The 21434-nt window shown below is 35.6% G+C and overlaps 2 protein-coding genes across 4 annotated transcripts; one reads left to right on the top strand and one right to left on the bottom strand.

The window, feature by feature from the left end:
• Positions 1-1895: 1895 nt before the first annotated feature.
• LOC109161764 (ribonuclease 1-like) lies at positions 1896-3448 on the bottom strand. The gene is made up of 4 exons (XM_019310267.1): positions 3306-3448; positions 3064-3219; positions 2786-2984; positions 1896-2340 (listed from the first exon to the last, which is right to left on the bottom strand). The coding sequence occupies exons 1-4, from the start codon at positions 3414-3416 to the stop codon at positions 2117-2119; spliced, it is 690 nt and encodes a 229-aa protein (XP_019165812.1). The 5' UTR covers positions 3417-3448; the 3' UTR covers positions 1896-2116.
• Positions 3449-18991: 15543 nt separating this feature from the next.
• Positions 18992-21030, top strand: LOC109161601. Of its 3 annotated transcripts, none has more exons than XM_019310073.1 (3): positions 18992-19715; positions 19800-19865; positions 20996-21030. In XM_019310073.1, exons 1-3 carry the CDS (start codon positions 19116-19118, stop codon positions 21017-21019), a joined length of 690 nt encoding a protein of 229 aa, XP_019165618.1. In that variant the 5' UTR covers positions 18992-19115; the 3' UTR covers positions 21020-21030. The 3 variants fall into 3 exon arrangements, with proteins under 3 accessions (XP_019165618.1, XP_019165619.1, XP_019165620.1); XM_019310074.1 differs by lacking the exon at positions 20996-21030 and adding an exon at positions 19969-20735; XM_019310075.1 differs by lacking the exon at positions 20996-21030 and adding an exon at positions 19972-20403.
• The last annotated feature ends 404 nt before the right edge of the window (positions 21031-21434 follow it).

Raw genomic sequence — 21434 nt, 5'->3', positions numbered from 1 at the left:
CCTCTAAACTGGTAAAATTGTTCAATTAAGTCCAATATTACTTGTTTATCAGGTTAAATCGATATCGTGTTGACACGTATCTTTCTTATTTTTATTTTTTTTAAAAAAAATGTTTTTTATTTATAAAAAATATCATTTATTATTAATTAATTAAAATAATAATAATAATTAAAAAAAAAAAAAAAAAAAAAATAACCACCGGCTGTTCGCGCCGGAGAGCCAGTGGCTGTCTTCCTTCTACATGGACGACCGTGAAGAAGGCGAGTCGGTTGCGAGTTATGCGCGGAAGCGGCAGAGGGGGATTTGTGTTTTGAGCGGGAACGGGACGGTGAACAACGTGACGCTGCGGCAGCCTTTGTGACGCTGTGGCAGCCTTCGTGACGCTGTAGGAGAGGTTTGAGATGCTGTCGTTGTCGGGGTCGTCCCTGCCGCCGCCAGCACCGCCAGGGGCCACCAGCTCGACGATTTACCTAGCCGGGAGCCAAGGGCAAGTGGTGGGAGGGAACGTCGTGGGGCCGTTAATGGCGTCCGGATCGGTCATCGTCATCGCCGCCTCCTTCACCAATGTGGGGTGGTGTTTTTTTAAAATTTTTTTTAATAATAATTATTATTTTAATTAATTAATTTATAATAAATAAATTTTTAATTTTTAAAAAATAAAAAACATTTGTTTTAAAAAATAAAGTAAGAAGGACACGTGTCAACACCATATTGATTTAACCTAATAAACAAGTCATATTGGACTTAATTGAACAACTTTACCGGATGACTTGAATGGAGCGTTTTTCACTTAGGAGACCCAATTGCACTATCTACTCGACTTAAGTGGTGAATTTGACACTTTTTCCTTCAAATTATGATTGGAGTTCATGTACAAGGGATGGTGTCAAAGTATGACATAACTTGAAGTTTAGAGGGTTGAACTGTAAAAGTCGAAAAGATATGGTCAGAAGTGAGACAAGAAAGAGAGTATTAGGGGTGGGGGGATGAGGGGGAGGGGGGAGTGGAGTGTAAATGCTAGAGGGGTGAGATTCGAAGTGGGACATGGCAACCTAGCCATACCCGAATAGGGTCACATTGTGTAGTCTCGCCCAGGCATAACTCGCGGCCACACCCCATCAGGCGGTTAGTGAACATGGCTCACCTTGCATCATGTCGACACTTGTGTGGCTCCCAAATTGTTTACGAAATGCGGTTAGTGCAAGATGGACGAGAAGTACAAGGCGCTTCATTTTTTATTTTTTATTTTTTGAAAATTTTGAGTGGTCTAATGAAAATTTTCACCTATAAATATAGGGCTCCTTCCAAGTGTTTGGGGCATTAGCTTCTTCATCCCCACTATCTATCTCCTCTACCCCTTCAACTTCTCCATCTAATATTGTATTATGTAGTAATTATGAGGAGGTGGTTATTATGATGTATGTATTGAGAAAATGCAATATTGATCGATGAGATTGTGGCCTGCAGACTGCAGTTCCATGAGTTAAAGTTTTTCTTCTTCAATTCTCTCCCTTATTTCTTTGTTTAATTTCTTGATGCATGGCATGTTCTTGATTATTTTACAACATGGTTAAACTAATAAAGCACAAATACAGAGTCAAATCAAGTTGACTTTTATTTGAATGAATTAGGTTCCAAACCAATCTGGAATGTTAAAGAACAATTAAATTTAGAATATTATCTAAAATTTTAAAAAATATACACAACTAACACAAGTATTATATATATAGATCTTGACGGATGTGGGCGGTATTGCGTTAGACATATATCTAGAAAGATGTGAAATTGTGTGCAAATTAATTGGCAATAAATATGGATGGCATTGATTTGACGTGATACATTTTGTGTGCAAATTAATTGGAAACAAACACTCAATATTAATGAAACACAGAAAATAATCAAAATATTAACACTCCATAAAATCCCAACTTTAAAAAAAAAAAAAATTGCAATTTGTTGATCAAGAAGAAAGGCATAATATAATCACACACTCGCAACAGATGAAATGAGGGTTATTGAAATCCTATGGTGCCATGCATGCAGCTTTTTTTTATTAAGGCTTATCAGTACAGTACTAGCTATAAAAATGGCAAGTTACGTTGTTTCCTTTCCATGGCTAGAATGAGGGGAACTCGATGGTGGAAGCACACTTTCCATTAGGGAAAGTTGGACACTCGATCAACCCAGAAGCCGATGAATCCACGCACAGATAAACCTGGTATAGCTGGCTGTTCCCATCTGCATCGTTATTGCATTCTATCCATGGAGTGTAATTAATCGCGCTTTTAATCGCATCTTTTATGTCACTTAAACTGTAAGAATTTCCATCCGGCGTGATTCCTGTAATATTTTACAAAATTCATCACATCTATGCCCTTTAGTCTGACTCTGATACCAAATTGAAGCGTGCTTCATTTCAACTAAAAGCCTAAGCTGATTGTTGGATGGCACATTAATGGTTATTGCTCAATAGTCTTTACTCAATCTGTCACCCAAAAATCAATCGAGCTACCAAGGGTCCCACACCCGAACTAAAAATGATTTAAATTGATAAATCACTATAACTTAATGACCTATTAGGTGGCAGGACCATGTGCTCATAAGAAGCCACCCCCACCCCAAAAAAAGGGTGAAACTCGTACATTGGTTAGGGCTCGATCCTTTATCCTTGTCAACAATCTATCACCCAGGAACTAATTGAGGTATCTGTGCGGGCTCATCATCATAATCAATCTATATATGACTGGATTACAAGGTGGTTGAAAAAGGGAATTTGGGCAATTACCTGCATCCTGAAGAGCTTGAAGGAGGTTGGTTTTCTTCTTGAGGTCTAATGTGGTCTGGAAATAGGCATGTTGCTCCAGAACTGACTCAGAACAAGTACCATGTTTTTCCCATTCATGTGTCCAGAATTCTATGCCATCGCCACTTGGGCAAGCAAGGGTAGGCCAGTCTTCTTGCATTCTACTGATCAAGTCTGAGACCTGCAAATTTACAGTTGGATATATACCCAGAATTCGAATCTTGAAATTTAAAAGATTTTTAAGGAATTGGAAACCTTACCTTGGATTCATCGAAAGGGTTGTTGGGATCACAGTTTAAGGGATAACTGCCGTCTTTGTAGTTAGGCCACAGTCCATGAACGCCAAAATCCGAGTCAGGCTTCCCTGTTTTTGGGTAACAACAGCTCTTTTTAGTGTCACAGTAGGATCCTGGCCACTGCATCCAAAATCAAACGTTACATATACCAAATCTATCACGATTTTATTTGATTTAATTTACTCGTGATGGACCGATTGACATACCTGTTGCACAAAGTAGAAGAAATCGAAATCTTGAGCGATACAGAGAACCGATACCCATTGTGCAACCAACAAGAATTTAATCAAGGCTGAGCTCTGAAATTTGATTGTCATTGTTGCACTTTTTTGACATCTATAGTGCTGGACTGGTGTTGGGTATGAATTTATAGGCTTAAATTCATAGGTTTTAATCATAAATAAATGGTGAAGACAACCTGCGGCCAGCAAAGGATTAGTACTAAATGGTAATAATGTAGTAATAATTACAATTAATATTGGGGAGTGGGGATATTCCCACATTATTCTCTTGAGTTTCTATTTTTCCTTCATTTTTTTTTTTTTACTTAATTAAGCTTCTTTCTTTTCCAATCTCCTAACATAAAATAAATTAAAGAATGAAGTTACTCCGTATTTTATTTCTAAAAATAAATATCAAAATCAAACTATATAATGTTAACATATTGAATTTATTAGCACCATCAATATTATATAAAGTATAATTGGTAATAAATAATCGTCCCATTTAATAATGGTATATAATGAGTTATTATCCGTATTCACATTTGTTGTGGATATAATTAAATTATTAGGAAAATTTCTAAAACATTATATATATAGCCCGTACTAAAAGTAAAAAGAAAATCTTGGTAAATTATATTTTTCATTTTTTAATTATAGAAATTTAGTGATTTGCATTCTTCCTATAGAAAAAATTTATTTTTTTCCTTATTAAAATAGCTCATAATAATGGTGCGCTCCTACAAAATTAAGGTTATTCTAACGTTACAATTACATTAGTGTCTAAAGAAATCGTTATGCTATGGATCCGTGTCCAACATACATTGTGGACACGGTAACGGTGCCGTTAGTGATACCGTTATCTTTTACCATTTTTTTAAAATTTCAAACCGCTTCGTTAAGGAGCATATACTCATAATTTTATTACTATATGTTCATAATTGTAAGTTCATAATGTCAGAGCTCTGTGTTCATAATTCTATAACTGTACATTCATACTTCCATAACTGTACATTCATAATTCCGTAACTGTACATTCATAATTCAATAACTGTAAATTCATAATTTTCAAAGCTTTATGTTCACAATTTTAGAGCTCTATGTTCATAATTTTATCACTATATGTTCATAATGTCAGAGCTCTGTGTTCATAATTTCATAACTGTACATTCATAATTCCCTGTACATTCATAATTTTCGAAGCTCTATGTTCACAATTTTAGAGCTCTATGTTCATAATTTTATCACTATATGTTCATAATTGTAAGTTCATAATGTCAGAGCTCTGTGTTCATAATTTCATAACTGTACATTCATAATTCCACAAACGAATAACGCTGTTAACGCCGTTAAGGTGAGACAAAATTAATTTTTTTTAAAAAAACTAGATGCCGTCGTTTTTCCTGAAAATGACGTCGTTTTGGACTCGTGTCCACATCATAATTTGCCGTGTCTAAAGGCGTTGGGTTGAAAATGTAGTTTTTAATTGGTAAGTTACTTGAATTTGTTGATAAATATTGAATTCCCCTTCTGGATTTCTAATCACAAAGCCAAAAAGTTTTATTTATGTCTTCAATCACCGCACCATACAAATTTAGGTGTCCACAATATGACTTGGAAAATCTTGGTGTATTTTCATTTTAAACTTCTAACTTGTACTTCATCTCATCACATGTTTTTGATGTAAACATTTGTCTGTGGACTCACATGATGAAAATAATCAATCTTGGTTTGCCACCTCAGAAAGTATAAATGAGGGAGTAAAATTTTGAGAGTCTATGTAGTATAACTCATATGGCTTCGTCCATCACTCCATCGTATAGGTACAACCTTTATATTCTTCAAAGAGTTAATTCCATCATATATAGGCCCATTGTCTTTAATGACAATTTCAAATTTAGTCTCAAAACTATCGTTTTTGTCATTTAACATTCTAGACTATTATTTTTTGAACATTTTAGTTATTCACATGACTGTTCCTATTTTTAATAAGGGCATTTTTGTTTTGTTTTGTTTTGTTTTTTTTTTTTTTCATATTTTTCTTTTATTATTTTTTTGGTTTAATAATTGGTTTAGAGCTTTTGGTAACTTCTAATTTTTAGTAACCATATTTTTCAACCGATTTTTAGTAAAGTCATAAACCAATTAAACCGATTGAAATTGAAAAAATAACAAAAGAAAAATATAATGAAGAGAAAAATGTCCTTACTAAAAATAAGAAAAATCATAAAAACGACTAAAAATGTTCAAAAAATAATAATATGCGATGTTAAATGACAAAAATGATATTCTGATACAAAATTTAAAATTACCATAAAAAATAAGGGATTTATGAGGGATTTAACTATCTTCAAATTTGGATTTGTAACAATTAATTGAGTAGCCCTCCATTGCGCATGCATGCATGCCCTTAGCCCGTGAAACAACAACCAAAGATATATTATATTTAGAATCCCATACTACATTTTGAATTAATGATTTGATTTTGAATAATTCAATAATAAATTATTGCGTAAATTAGTTAAAATAATTTAATATAAAGTTTGCAAATTAACATTTTTGGTGGCTAACATTAAATATTTATATACAATTGAATTAAGTTTTTGCCTTTCCACAAAAACACATTTCTTATTCATGCAAAAGCCTAGCTTGAATTTTTGTTAGAATGTCATTGTTAGTGAAAAACAATTTCAACCATGAATTTTTTTTTTTTTAATATTCAAACTACTAGTAATCGAAAATTAGGATAAGATGCTAATGATCTCATCGACAATTTAAAAATTTTCAACTACTAGAAAAAGTAGTCAATACTACTGACCACAACATTGCTCGATAGTCAATATAATACTTATTTTTTTGTTTTTTGTTTTTTTTTTTTTTTTTTTGGATTCCTAAAGTGACTGCAACTTAAAATCTTAAATTTATGTCTACTTTTGAGTGATTATAAATATTGAAAATTCCAGCAATGTTAGAAAGTTGGATGTCGATCAATTCTGATAATGAAAATTTAGGGCGTGTTTGGTTCGAACAAGGGAATTGGAATTGGAATGTGAATCAAATATTTGATAATAGTAATGCATTTTGGTGAAAATATATTGCATGTTTAGTTGTATGGTGGAATTGGGTTGATTACCATATTAATATTTGCTTATGTATGACCTTATAATGAAAATAAAAATTTTAAAAATACAAAAATAAAAAATTAAGATAATTGATCTTAATATACTGATGGAGAAGCTCAGGTCATAGTAAAGGAAGAAACACAGAACTCACGTTGAGAGAGAAACTGTAATGGTTTATTACAGATCTGGAGTGAATGTTCTGGAAACAAAATGAAGATACAACATCTATTATCTATATATGTAGACCTGTAGAACAGACTTAATAGTAGAATGATAATAGAAGGACAAGAATGCCCTCAAATTATTTAATTAATTTGTATCTACTTCATCATAGAATAACATCCAAAGCATCAATATGAACAAAAAAAATCAAACTAATTCAAACTTAAAAATTATATTACCAATAAAACTGAATGATACCCGTTTTTAATTAGAGAATGCTATTTTTAATTAATTGGGTAATCAAATCCCATAGTTGTATTTTAAAAAATTATCAACTAAACACAAACAGATTTTTTTTTTAAATAAAAAAATCTTCAAATTAAACTACCTGGCTAGTGGGTACCTGTTGGGTTGCCACTATCGTTTGGAATGGAAGTAGAACGATCTGTTAGGGAGAATAATCAATTTCTCATGCGGTATTGGTGGTGAACTGGTGAATGATACAAGTTTCAAGTTATCTCTGCATATTCAGGGCTTGATAGACATCGTGCCGTTGGAAAAATAGAATGGTTTTGCCAAGCTGCTCACTTAATTAGGTCTAAGAGAGAGAAGTGATTTGGGAAAAAACTGATGAGTTTCCGAATTGATTGCATATTTTATTATTATTTCTTAAGTAGCTAGGTCAAAAATAAATATTGAGCCTTCTAAAAATTGAGGTCATGTGCTCTTGGACATTTTGCACATTGCACACCCCAAAATCCGATATTGATGACATTATTGACATGTGTTAAAATGTAGTGGAGCATATAACGAGCAAAGCCCGTCACGAAACAAACCATGTAAACTCTTTTTCTTCATTTACATTTTCTATTCTTGATTTTTTGGTCCCCCTTTTCTCAACATTCACCTTATATATATGCCGCAAACACTCCTTGCAATTGGCTTTTAAGTACATTAAACATGAAGTCTCCAAATGGTAAAGCTTTCATAAAATCATTTTGAGCTTAAATTTATAGAGAGTTTTATTTAAAGCATGAAGATTATGAGGTAGAATGAGCTCTTCTGATCTCATTCCACCTGCCCAGCCTGTATACATTATTTTTCACTCTCCAAAAAGGTAATTTTTTTTTTTTTTTTGAGGAATCCAAAAAGGCAATTAGATTCTGATAGTTAATATCCATCAAGGATGATATATATGAGATAAAAAACGTACCTTTCTTTTTACCCATTCATCACTGTCTAAACTTTATCATTTTTTCTATGAAAAATATCTTTCTTGCTTCTTCCCGGCCAGCATCCCTAATAATAAGTATTTACCATGAGTCCTTATTATCGATCTCAGTCTATCTTCTGTGTTTGTCTTTTTACTAAATACAATTGTTAATTTTTTTAAGATTGATAACTTTAACTTATATCATACTTTTTTTAATTAAGATTTATGTTTAAGAAGAGATCCAGAATGTCATGAGTTTTAACAGTTTCTCCAATAATTATTGCCTGATATATGATGGCATGCACCATATTTTTATTTTTATTTTTTTCCTTTTTCAATGAAAAATAGCTTCTTCTTCTTTTTTTTTTTTTTTTTTTTTTTTTTTTAAGGCAATGAAAAATAGCTTAGTTAGGTAGTATTTAAATCTGTAAATTTTATTTTTATCATCCAATTATGAACTTATCACTTTTAATATAATTTGGGCATGCACTAAAATATACCCTAGATTTATTATCTAAATAACTTAAGACTATTTCATCACTAAACTAAGTCGTGTATGAAGGTCAATCAATTAACTTATACTTCGGATGTTAAAGGGGAGAAAAAATGGGAGAAGTTTCTTTTCTTCTCCTTCAAGTCTTTTTTTCCTTTTATGTTCGATCTTGTCCTTTCTTTTCGCCTGAAATCACTTGTAGAGGTAGAATATGCAAGAATCAAGATTGGTCATGATGAGAACTGATTGTATTGTATTTTACTGAACTTGATTACAATGAGATCAGATGATGTGAATATATAGAGTAGAGAGTCACAGTGTGACAATGATAAGAAGTAGAGAGTCACAGTGTGACAAGGATAAGAAGTTCTAAACAGACTCATATACATAGAGTCCTAATACTCCCCCTCAAACACAATGTATACTAGTAACCTGTAGCTTGTCCCTTAAGGAAGAAAATCTAGGTCCAGGCAGAGCTTTGGTGAAGATATCAGCAAGTTGATCCTTTGTGGAGATGAAGTTGACTTGGATGTCGCCCGAAGCTACTCGATCACGAACAAAATGATAATCAATCTCTACATGCTTGGTGCGCGCATGAAAGATTGGATTGGCACTCATATATGTAGCTCCTAGATTATCACACCATAATTTTGGAATGGAAATACCCGGAATCTGTATCTCACGCAGTAACGACATAATCCATAGAACCTCAGCACAAACATCTGCAAGAGCTTTGTATTCAGTCTCAGTGGATGACCTGGCAACAGTTCTCTGTTTCTTGCAAACCCATGATATAAGATTACCCCCCAAGAAAACAGCAAAACCACTCGTGGATATTCGATCGTCAGGACAACCAGCCCAATCAGAATCAGAGAAAGCATGAATGTCTCTAGATGAGCACCGTCGTATGCGTAAACCATGATCAACTGTTCCCTTAACATACCTGAGTACCCGTTTGAGCTGCTCCCAGTGTGATATGGTGGGAGCATGCATATGCTGGCATAACTGATTAACTGCAAAGGATAGGTCAGGTCGTGTGACAGTGAGATATTGCAGTGCTCCAGCTAGACTCCTGTACTGTGTGGGATCATCATATAGATCTGAATTAAAGGGGACAGTTTTCGAGACAGAGATAGGTGTAGAAAGGGGTTTGCATTCAGACATTCCAGCCCGTTTTAAAATATCATTCATATACCGTTGTTGAGATAAAATAATCCCATTGTTACTCTTAACTGTTTCAATACCCAGAAAGAAATTTGGTTCACCAAGATCTCTGATTTTGAATGTAGCAGACAGTTTGGACAAGAGCTGAGACATAATACCCTGATCACTTCCCATTACAAGAATGTCATCCACGTACACCAATAGATAAATCAAAACAGAGTCTTTAGAGTAATAGAACAGAGAGACATCTGTCTTGGATGCTTGAAAGCCAACCGATAGTAAGAACGTATGTAGTCGATTAAACCAAGCTCTGGGAGCTTGTTTTAACCTATACAGAGATCTTTTTAACAAACAAACATGATTCGGGAAGTTAGCATCAATATAACCAGGGGGTTGCTTCATATAAACTGTTTCAGCCAGATTACCATTCAGAAAAGCATTATGAACATCTAGCTGTTTGATAGACCACTCAGATGATAAAGCTAGAGATAGAAGGAGTCTTACAGTCGTAGGCTTTACCACTGGACTAAAAGTGTCGAAGAAGTCCTGACCTGGAACCTGATTAAAACCTTTCGCAACCAGCCTGGCTTTATGCCTTTCAATAGCACCATCAGCCTTTCTCTTCGTACGAAACACCCATTTACAGCCAATAATATTCATACCTGCAGTGGGTGGAACTAGAGACCATGTGTGGTTATGCAGGAGAGCATTGAATTCTTGGTCCATGGCTTCACGCCACTCAGGATATTTGACAGCTTGAGAGTGACATGTGGGTTCCGTGGGATGCACCTGAGCTGCTAGAGCAAAAAGAGGAGCATCTGCGTTGCTGCGAGTGGCCATAGAGTGAGTACGGACATTGGGCCTGATGGACGGCCCACGTGGACGGCCTCGCCGGCGAGCAACAGGCTCCACAGGATCACCCAACGAGGCAGCCTGTTCGGGATCCACGGCTGGTTCGAATGAAGCAGGTAGCGGCGGTTCTGGCGGCTCATCATTAGACACGGCAGGAATATGTGTGCTGTGACTGAGAACAGATTCCGCCCAAGGTCCAGAAAACGGAGCAGATAAATCCTGCAAAGAAGTTTTAGTAGCAAAGGGAAAAACTTCTTCATCAAATCTGACATGCCTGCATGTGTAAATCTTATTAGTATGTAAGTCCATGCATCTGTACCCCCTAAATGACTCAGGATAACCTAGGAAGACACATGGAGAAGACCTGTATGACATCTTATGACGATTATATGGTCGAAGATGAGGGTAACATAAACACCCAAAGACACGAAGAAAAAGATAGGAAGGAGGGGATTTATGTAATAGGAGATGAGGACTGGAGTTATTTAATACAGAAGATGGCATTCTGTTAATTAAATAGACAGCAGTCTCAAAGGCAAAATCCCAAAATTTCAAAGGAACAGAGGCATGAGCTAGAAGAGCCAGACCAGTTTCAACAATGTGACGATGTTTTCGTTCAACACGACCATTCTGTTCATGTGTATAGGCACAGGATTATCTATGTTGAGTTCCTAATTGAACAAACGAAGAATGCAACTTTTTGTACTCAGCACCTAAATCAGACTGAATGGCCTTTATTTTGCAATTAAAGGACCGTTCAACAAGAGTACGAAATTTATCAAAAATGACATAAAGATCAGACTTTAATTTCATAGGGAAGAACCATGTATAACGGGAATAGTCATCCACAAAGATCACAAAGTAACGGAAGCCAGATGTAGATAAAGTGGGCGCAGGACCCCAAATGTCTGTGTAAATAAGATCCAGTACATGAGAACTAGAGGAAGCAACACGAGGGAGGGGAAAATGGGCAGATTTGCCTAATTGACACGCATTGCATAAAGAATTAGTACAACGAATACTATCACGAGATCCACTAACTAAACAAGATCGAAGTATATGGCTAAGAACACGGTTATAAGGATGACCCAAACGATTGTGCCAAGTGGAAGCCGAGGCACGAGCGGAAAGAAACGCTGATGGAGACGAACTAGGTAATGGAAGTGTGTATAGTCCCCCAGAACTATTGCCCCGAAGAAGTATTTCTTTGGTATTGATATCCTTCACAACAAAAAAAGAGGGGTGAAACTCAAAAAAGACTTTATTATCGGATGCAAACTTCTGAACAGATAATAAAGAATTAGACAAACGTGGAACGTGAAGTATATCAGACAATGTGAATGATCTAGAAGGGGTATTAAAAGAAGCATGGCCAACATGACTAATAGATAAATCCATACCGTCACCGACACGCAAGGTGTCATTGCCAACATATTCTTCTGAGGTGGTCAAAGCAGCAATGTCCGGAGTAACATGATTAGTTGCCCCTGTATCCGGGATCCATGTCTGAGGAGTACCAACATCTGAATTATCTTGATATGTTAGATTGGCCTGAGGTGGGGAATCATACCGGTTATAGCATACATGAGCCTCGTGACCAGTCCGCCTACATATCTGGCATTGAACCTGATTGCCACCACTGTTGCGTCCGCGACCGCGGCCACCACGCCCACGGCCACCTTGCTGTCTACCGCCACCACCATGATTGGACCCGCCATTGCCACCGCCTGCTCGTTGACCGCCGCCACGGTTCTGACCTCCGCGACCTGATCGGCCACCACCGCGCTGAACAGCAAGAGCCGCCGGAGCACCGCCGTAATCACGACTTGCGATAAATTCCTGGGCACCGAGGAAGTCCGCCAACTCCTGGAGCGTGACCGGCTGCCCACCGACGGCAAGAGACGCGGTGAGGGCACGGAATTCCGGTCTCAAGCCGCGAAAAACAAAGAGATTCTGATCGTCGAGGGAGACGACGCGGCCGGCGAGGGTGAGCTCTTCAACAATCACCTGAGCTCGCCCGATGTAATCCGCAACCGAAGAATCACCCTGGTCCAGTCCTTGCAACTGGCCGAGAAGGTTTAACGCGCGGGCGCGGGAGGAAGACGACAACGTCTGAATAATGGCCTCCCAAAGGGCACGACTCGTGCGACGTCCGACGGCGATTGGCATGACCTCGTCGGAGAGGGAGGAGACAAGCATGGACAACAATGCTTGATCTTGACGCATCCAAACGGCATAGGCGGGATTCGGCCGTGGCATGGCGTCGGCGGTGTCGGCGTCGGCAGCAAGAAGAACAGCCGGTGAGGGTTTCGTACCATCAACAAACCCCATTAGGTCATGCCCGTGAAGAAACGGGACGACTTGCGTACGCCAGAACAAATAATTCTTGTAGGTTAACTTCGTACTGATGAAGTGATGTGCGGTGGATAGCGACACAATTGACGACGAACTTGACGACATAGCAGCATCAGACACGGTCCGTTCGGAGGAATTAACAGATCCGTCATCCATAGGGACGAGAGACAAAGAAAAAAACCCTAGCTTACTGATACCAGATGAGAACTGATTGTATTGTATTTTATTGAACTTGATTACAATGAGATCAGATGATGTGAATATATAGAGTAGAGAGTCACAGTGTGACAATGATAAGAAGTAGAGAGTCACAGTGTGACAAGGATAAGAAGTTCTAAACAGACTCATATACATAGAGTCCTAATAGTCATGATTCGATAAGTTGGATTTCTTTTGAGAGTTTTCTATTGGCCTGTTTGGTAAAAAAAATTGACCTATAGGTTAATTTTGGTTTATTTGATCACTATTAATTGTTTGATTTAGTTAAAATATCAATATAAATGTTTGGTTAATTAGCTTTTTGCAACTCTAAAAGGCTAAAATTCAAAAAGCTACTCCAAGCAACTTTTTCAATTAGCTTTTTGAGAAAATAAATTATACCAAACAGCTATCAGCTAACAGCTAATTTACCAAACACTTTTCTACAATCAGCTAATGTTATCAAATATTTATATCCTCTAATTAACACAATCAGCTAATAGCCATTTTACCAAACAGGGCATTGTCTTTCTTGATTTGAGTTGATTAGTTATGAACAACTCAACAACCTAAGCTATTTTATCTCCTTGTGTGTAGTTCTTTGCCGACTTGGGTCACCAAGTGATCGAATTTCACCCAAAACGCACTTTCAAATAACAATGGCTAGCTTATCTGTAAATTAAAGAATATGTATGACTTGATGAATGACTCAGATTCACAAAAAAATTAAGAGTTGTGAAAACAGACTAAACCCGTTGGATTGTTAAGGTGATGGAGTGGAGTGGACTAGCCTTTCCTAGGCTATTTAACCGTAGCATATATACAAGATGGACAACAAAGGTATCATCAAGTCCGCACAGATAGCTTAATTAGTTATGAGTAGTAAATTGTGGGTAAAAATACGTGATCGAATTTTAAGTAGGGTTACACTTATAGTTGATTTTTTATGGACATTAACTGTTTTTCCCATTTAATTTATCATAATTTACTCATTCATTATCATGTCAAGTCAAGATGTAAGTATCTGCAGGGTGTTTTATCTTTGTAGGCAACAAAGGTATCATCAGGTGGGACCGGAGGCCAATCCTATTGGACTTCCACGTGAAGAGGTGGTCCCCAGAAGGGTGAAACATGCGGCAGATCCTTCCGGTTGAGGAGCCCTAGTCGGGTCGCCATGACAGAAGCATGGCCCCTTGATATTTTAGAAAAGTGAAAAAGGGAAGTAGATACGTACAAGTATAGAAATTGTGTAGAGTATTTTTCATGAATGGGGAAGTAGATACGTACAAGTGTAGCTTAATTTATTTATATATATACGTACTAATGTCCAAACCCATATTTCTTTTTATTGAAAGGTTTTATTTGTTTTATTTATATTTATAACTAATTATTTATGTTTTTGAATGCTACTGACTCTATTTATTTACTCATACAATTCTTGAGTTCTAACACTATCACTAAAATTAAAATTTCAAGAATTAATAGCTACGCTGGTATAGATATATAAAATAACACTAATGATTTAAAATTTATTAAATTTATCAAAAGTTTTCTGTACCCAAAATAGTATTTAAAGCTAATAAGAAGATATTAGGAAAAATTGTCAAATAAACAATCAAACTATATGTGAAAAGGTAATTAGGCAAAGTTTTAATTAGATATCCTAACTCCTTAATTTGATGCAATTGAGTTGATTGACCAATTATCTGCAAGAAACGATTAAAAAAAAGTGTTTTACATATAAGCCATCTATGCTTCTGTCATCTTGATAGGTAAGCCAGTCATGACTTATTTGTCCAACATGACAAAAATGCTTATGCCCAACGAGCTTTTTTGTCTGAATGACAGAGAAAACAAAATAGTACGTTTTCTTTTTAAAAAATTTTAATTTATTTTTTGAAAAATTAGCACGTGAATGCATTTTATCTGTTGTTACTCTAAGTTTATCGATTAATTGAGTTAATTACATCAACTTAACAAGTTATCAATTAAACTATATAAATTTAACAAGTTCTAGTGTTCAATTGAAACTTTTTATAAATTAAAGGTTTAATTACTTTTTCAATTATAATTTGAAGTTCTATTTAACTCCGATCCTTTATCAAAATATTATTATTGAACATCAAGTTTAAATTTTACAAATGAACTCAAATATCACTTCACTACAAAAATTAAAAAAAAATTATGAATTTTATTAATTTTCTCGAGGTACATTCCATTCTTCTTCCCCTTTTCCACAACAAATAAGAAATGTCAATAAGAATTTTTTCAATCAATGCCAAATTATTTGATGAGTTTATGTTTATTGTTTTTTTTTTTTTTTTTTTAAAATAGTTTATGTTTATTGTAATTTCTGCCAAGATGCAAAAATTCAAAACCCACCAGACGACGTGGGTTTTTATTCTTTGGCATAACCATTTTTTTTTCTTCACCTTCCTTATTTTCCTTCTTCTTAAGAAAACTAGGGATTTCATTATTTTTTATCCTTTAATCTCTTTTCCTTCTCTTTTTTTTTTTTTTTTTTTTTTTTTTTAACTCTTATTCTTCTATTTGTTTCTTCACTATATGTAAAAGAAAGTATTTTTTTTTTCAAACTTACAATTTTTTTTTAGAGTTTTGCAAAAAATAATAATAATAATAATAATAATAATAATAATAATAATAAAAATTTAACTATCTAGAAAAGTTGTCAAAAAATTAAGTTTTCTAAAGATATGAGTTATTCGACCATCCTACTATATATCGATAATAAAAAATTCAATCACTTCTCAAATGTGGTAAGAAAAAACAATTCAAAATTTTGGTAATTTTTGTCTGCATACTTGTTGGGTATGTCGGAAAAAAAGTAGTTATAAATATAAAAATTTCATCTATGGTGTCGATGGACAATAATGTCTTGCTAAATCTAGTATACTTATGTATGTATAACTAGTTTTATTGTGTATTATTGACAACAATACTAACATTATTCATTACAACTAATTAAATATATTTTACATAGTTATTTTAGTTTTGAGGAAATCTTAAATTATCAACTAGTATATGACCGACCAAATTCAATAATCATTGCTAGAAAATCACATAATCCTATCTACTATATAAAAAAGGATTTATACCAAAACTATTATCGACTCGCATAAAGCTTATACTTTATTTACTTTAAACTAATAAATTATTTATTGAATATACTTGAATGCCTACAACTTCCTATAAAACTAGATTGCGACTATTATCTATACATGACCGATCATGAATATGAAAGGGAACTAACTGTTGTTATAAAAAAAAAATGAAAAAAAAAAAAAGAAAGAAAGGGAACTAACTTACAAGATTTATAATATTTTTCTTTTCGTTTTTATCTTCTATTTATCTAAACTTGTTGTTTATTGAACAAATCGTATTAGGTTTTAATGTTTTATAGAGTTAACTCCCATCTACTTAGCGTTCAAACAATTATTTTCAACACTTGTTCTTAATTCCCAAACACGATAATAAATTGATAAAACTACCCATGTGGACTTTGCACTTACATAAAAAGAGCCAAGCATAATATAATGGCATGCAATTTCATAATTGAACAACTCATTTTCTTTCAATAAATTAAGACTTCTTTATTTTCTAAAAATCACAATATCTCTAAATAATTTAATTTGTGATTAAATATTTTCTATATAAATAAATAAAAGTCTAAATTTTATCAATCAATTATGACTACTGACTAGATATGGGCAAATTATTATGTGAACTCCAGGTCCAAAATACACAATTTACATACTGAATTTTCACAATTTTGTAAAATGTAAATTGTAAACATTTAGTATGTAAATTGTTAACATCAAGTATGTAAATTGTTGCAAAAATCGCGCCTAGGCGCTAGGAGGCCGCCGCGAGGAAATGGCCTCGGCGGCCTCCTTCGCGGCCGGCCGCCTAGATTGCCTAACCGGCCGGTTTGGCGGTTGGGCGATTTTTTTTTTTTTTTTTTTTTTTTTTTTTTTTTTTTTTTTTTAATGTCGGAAAAGTTTCGGAAGACACAACTTTTGACTCGGTTGTTCGATTTGGACAATTTTTTTTTCTCAAATTGTCCGATTTGGACAATTAGTGGTTGGTCCACTAATTTCTCAAAAAAAAAAATGCTTCTTTAGCTCTTAATTTTAGTTTTTTATGTATTTAGATGGTTTAAACAATCTTTTGAACAATTTTACAACCACTTTTGTAAATAGTTTCTAAGAAATAACTATGGAAACCTTATGTTTTAGTACTAAATTTTGAAAATTTTTAATTAAAAAATTGTTTTTAATAAAAAAATTAAAAATAAAAATAAAAAATCGGCGCTTAAGCACTAGGCGCCAGCCTAACATTTTTTGCAAATTGCTATTGCTAGATATTCAATATAAGATAATAAAACCCCTCTTTCAATTATTTATTTATTTATTTATATAAATGCAGTCCATCAATTGTTCAAATATTGTAAATCTTATTCTTCACCATAACAGAAAGTATAAACTCCTTTATATATAAAAATTTTTAAGTTTCTTTTTTAAAATTCCATATATACCCACTTCGTTTCCTAGCATAACCAAACTTTATCAACTTTCATTTCCCTTCTAAACCAAATACATGGACACATTGAGAGGTATGGGAGCCAATGTTTGTGCGATTTTAAAGAAAATAAAAGTTGATAAAGCTTAGCTATGAAAGGAAAATGATAAAGTAACTATGTGATGGATATATTCGGAATGGACAAAATCGACCTGGGAAGACGAAACAATGAGGTTTGAAGCGGACCTAAGGCCTCAAGGTTGAGCCCTGTGCTCGACCCGGCTTCGGCCCATGCCTTGGCCAAACGTCTCGGCCAAACACCTCGGCCGGACCCGGTCAAACACCGTTGCAACCGTCCCCGCCATGAATTAGGGGACAGTTACGTTAGAAGTCTCCTTGTGTATAAAATGTCTTGTTATTGTCTCATTAAGACACATTCTAGATTCTTGTCCTAAATTACTCTTGTAATAGCATTACACCCCCATTATAATAGCTTGGCAACTGTCATTTAATACAATGGATTTAATACCAAAAATGGTCATCGACTATAGTGGTTTTTCTCAATTTAGTCCTAAGCGACTTTGGTGACATAATGTAGTCCCAGACTTTTGTGTTTTTGCTCAATTTAGTCATCTGTTTGTTATTCCGTCCATTTGGCGTTAAATAAAGGAACAATTTAGTAATTTCAATATTGACATATCTTTCTCCTAGACTTGTAAAATGCGATTTTTTTTTTATTTATGAATTACTCCTAGAATTAACTCTAGTACAATATTTGGTCTCCGTGACCCTACACCACTTACTTTGCCTATTTTCTTATCCATTTACACTATCCGTTAATTTATTGGATTTAATAATTCAGACCACTCAGGTTAATTAAATCCATCACTATGAATATTTGAGGTAGAACAGAACTTGTGAATGCTCCATTCAGATGAGAGATCAAAGTTACAAAACAATTAAAGGATCATATTTTTAAAAATTAAAAGATAAATCTTAGATGATATAATTAGCAACAATTGAATGATTTTTAGGGGCTGTTTGGTTCAAGTTATACAATATAACAAAGGAAACTTTAAGTTAATATCCAATTTAATCATCGAGTAATTTTTCTTGATTTAGTACTAAATGTTTTTTTTTTTACTTAATTAGGTGATTGACTTTGATGATTTTAGTGTTTACTCAATTGGATCATTTGTTAAGATAATTTCATAATTTTATCTTTATTAATACCTAATTTAATCATCGGTTATAGACTTACAGGAGGTGGAAGTAGTCAAATTCCAAAATTGTCAGAGAGAAACAGATGTAGGTAGAAGAAGGCGTGGCCGTGGCGAACGATATCAAGGGCAACCAAGTCTTTTCGGCGGATGAGTGCCTGCCGCTGAGGTTTTTATTTATTTATATAAATAAATAAATATATGGAGTGTTAATCGCCAGAAAATACTCATAGAGACTCCGGCGGTGTACGTATATGTGCAGTTGTGCACACCGCGCCTCCTCCTCCTCCTTACGTCATATATATATATATATATATATATATATATATATAGAGAGAGAGAGAGAGAGAGAGAGAGAGCTTACCAGTAACCCATCTCTCCTTCTCCGTCTTCCTTTCTTCCTTTCACCAAAAAAAAAAAACCTTCTGTTAACTCACTCACTCACTCTCCGCCGTAGATACATACATAGAGTGTTGTATGAACATAGGTTTTTACGCTACAATGGCAAGTGCGCCGGAGAGGCCGCAACCACTCCACAATTTCTTTTTATCGCAGTTGAGGTGGGGCCACAACTCCACCGCCAACCACCGCTTCCGCCGCCGCGACTCCAACCGCCACCGTTCTGTCTCCGACGGAGGTTCCGACTCCGACCTCCCTCCTCCGGCCGGATCACAGCCCCGCTTCTCGCCCGAAAAGGAACGCCCACCGACACCGCGCGAAGAGGAATCCCAGCGGGCGGAGCGAAACGGCGGCGTGGTGATCCCGGAGGAAGGAGAGACCAGGACGTGGAATCTGAGGCCGAGGAAGGCGAGCGTAACGAGGAGCGGTGAAATGGCGGAGGTTGAGAAGAGCCATAGCCATAGCCATATGCCCAAGTCCCAGCGGCTGAGAGGGATTGTTGAAGGAGTGGCGCAAGGGCAAGGGCAAGGGCAAGGGCATCAATGGGTGGAGAAGAAGCGGAAGCTATGGATCTCCCTGTCCAAGGAGGAGATTGAGGAAGACGTGTATTCCTTGACTGGGTCGAGACCTGCTCGCCGGCCCAAGAAACGGCCCAGAAACGTGCAGAAGCTAGTCAATGTAAAAGAATTCCCTTTTCTTCTCCATTTTTATTTATAATCCTTCATATCTCTGCTTATTGACTTATTCATCATTGCCCTGCAGAATGTTCTCCCTGGATTATATTTGGCAGGACTCTCAGTTGACTCCTATCGAGCTCACGAATCGCAGGTCAACTCTTTTCCCTCAATCTTCATATGCATCTTTGAGATTTCTGCATTTAAATGTTCCTAATTTTAAACATATGGAACTGAGAATTGATTGTTTATTGTAGACTATGTAGATTCCCCATGGAAAGTAATGTAGCTGAATTCTTGATTATCTTGCAAAGATGATATCCCTGCCTACTCGGTGACCACGTAGACTCTGCTAAATGGAATGCAGGCATTGCCTCCTTTTTTGTTGCTAAAATTTTGCTTGCAGATGTTTATATCCATCCTTAAGAAATTTATGAAGATAGGAGAGCTTTACAGTTTGCTCTAATGGTGCCTCATTTGGAGGTATAAACATATATACTTAGTTAGCCTCAAGGGAAAGGAATGTTACCTTATTATCTTAAGTGCATCAACAGTTGTTTCTCTTTAGTTCCTTTCTCATCTCGGAGTGTCACTACATTGGTAGTTTTTGTAGTTGGTGGATGCTTAAGATATGGAATATGGAATAGAATTCGGCTACTTCAATTGAAGCCATGGTTTTAATTTCATGAATTTGATCACTCTTAACAGTTAACGCCCCCCCACCCCCCTCGCCCTCAATGCAGGGCTGGGAGGGACTGTATTGAGTTCACCGGAGGTCCTGTCTTAGCAGGAGGTGTCGTGACCTAAAATTCTTTGTTCTTTGTTCTTCCCATATATACCAACTCCCTGGATATGATGCAACTCTGTGGTTCTGTGAATTGGTAAGGCAAATATAAGCAGGGAAATGCTTAAATGCTTTGGCTTAGAACAACCACACTTCTCTGGGATTGCCTCATAGTTGGGTTGTTTGTTTGTTATATTTATTCTGGAAACAGATGCTTATATAAAATCAAAATTTTGTTCATCAACTTGCTTAATGTATGTATTATTTATATGCAATGCTTGCATGGAAGCACATTGTTTTTCAGCAGTTCAGAAGTGACCTTTTTTTACTGTTGTGGCTAGAGGCTTGGCTGCTAGAGGGGGACAAGAATGGTTGTAGATAATTTTATATTAAAGATAGAGTAATACTATTTGTTCATGTGTGGTGTTGGGATTACATACATCATTTTCCTTGAAGAAATGTGGAGGATATATTACATAAAAAGTGTTATGTTGTGACAGTGGAAATGGTTTTTCAGACCTTGATGTATGCAGCGGTTTGGAGCAAACCGCTGTTTTACCAAACCTGTTTTTTGGCGTTTTGACCATAAAATTGGTGGATCCGTTTGGAGCAAACCGCTGTTTTACCAAACCTGTTTTTTGGCGTTTTGACCATAAAATTGGTGGATCCGCCATTTACCAAATATGACCCTAGTAAGTCGGACTAGCAAGCAGGTGCACAAGTGTCAAGAATTTGTGTGTTGATTTTGAACTTCTGGTACTTAGGGATCTTTCTCAGCTGTAGCATTTCCCATCAGCTCAGTACTACAAGTTTGGTAATGCTCACATCTCACTTATGTTTAGAATTTTTCTATGTCTGGAATGGAACTTGAAATTTTATGGTTTACCAAATTTAGTCGGAATTATCCCCACGTCAGACTTACTAATTCTATACGCTTCA

This window comes from Ipomoea nil, unplaced genomic scaffold (genome assembly GCF_001879475.1).
Source record: "Ipomoea nil cultivar Tokyo-kokei standard unplaced genomic scaffold, Asagao_1.1 scaffold2926, whole genome shotgun sequence".
Lineage (NCBI taxonomy): Eukaryota > Viridiplantae > Streptophyta > Magnoliopsida > Solanales > Convolvulaceae > Ipomoea > Ipomoea nil.
The sequence above is the reverse complement of the archived record's forward strand: the minus strand, read 5'-3'. Positions and strand labels throughout refer to the sequence as shown.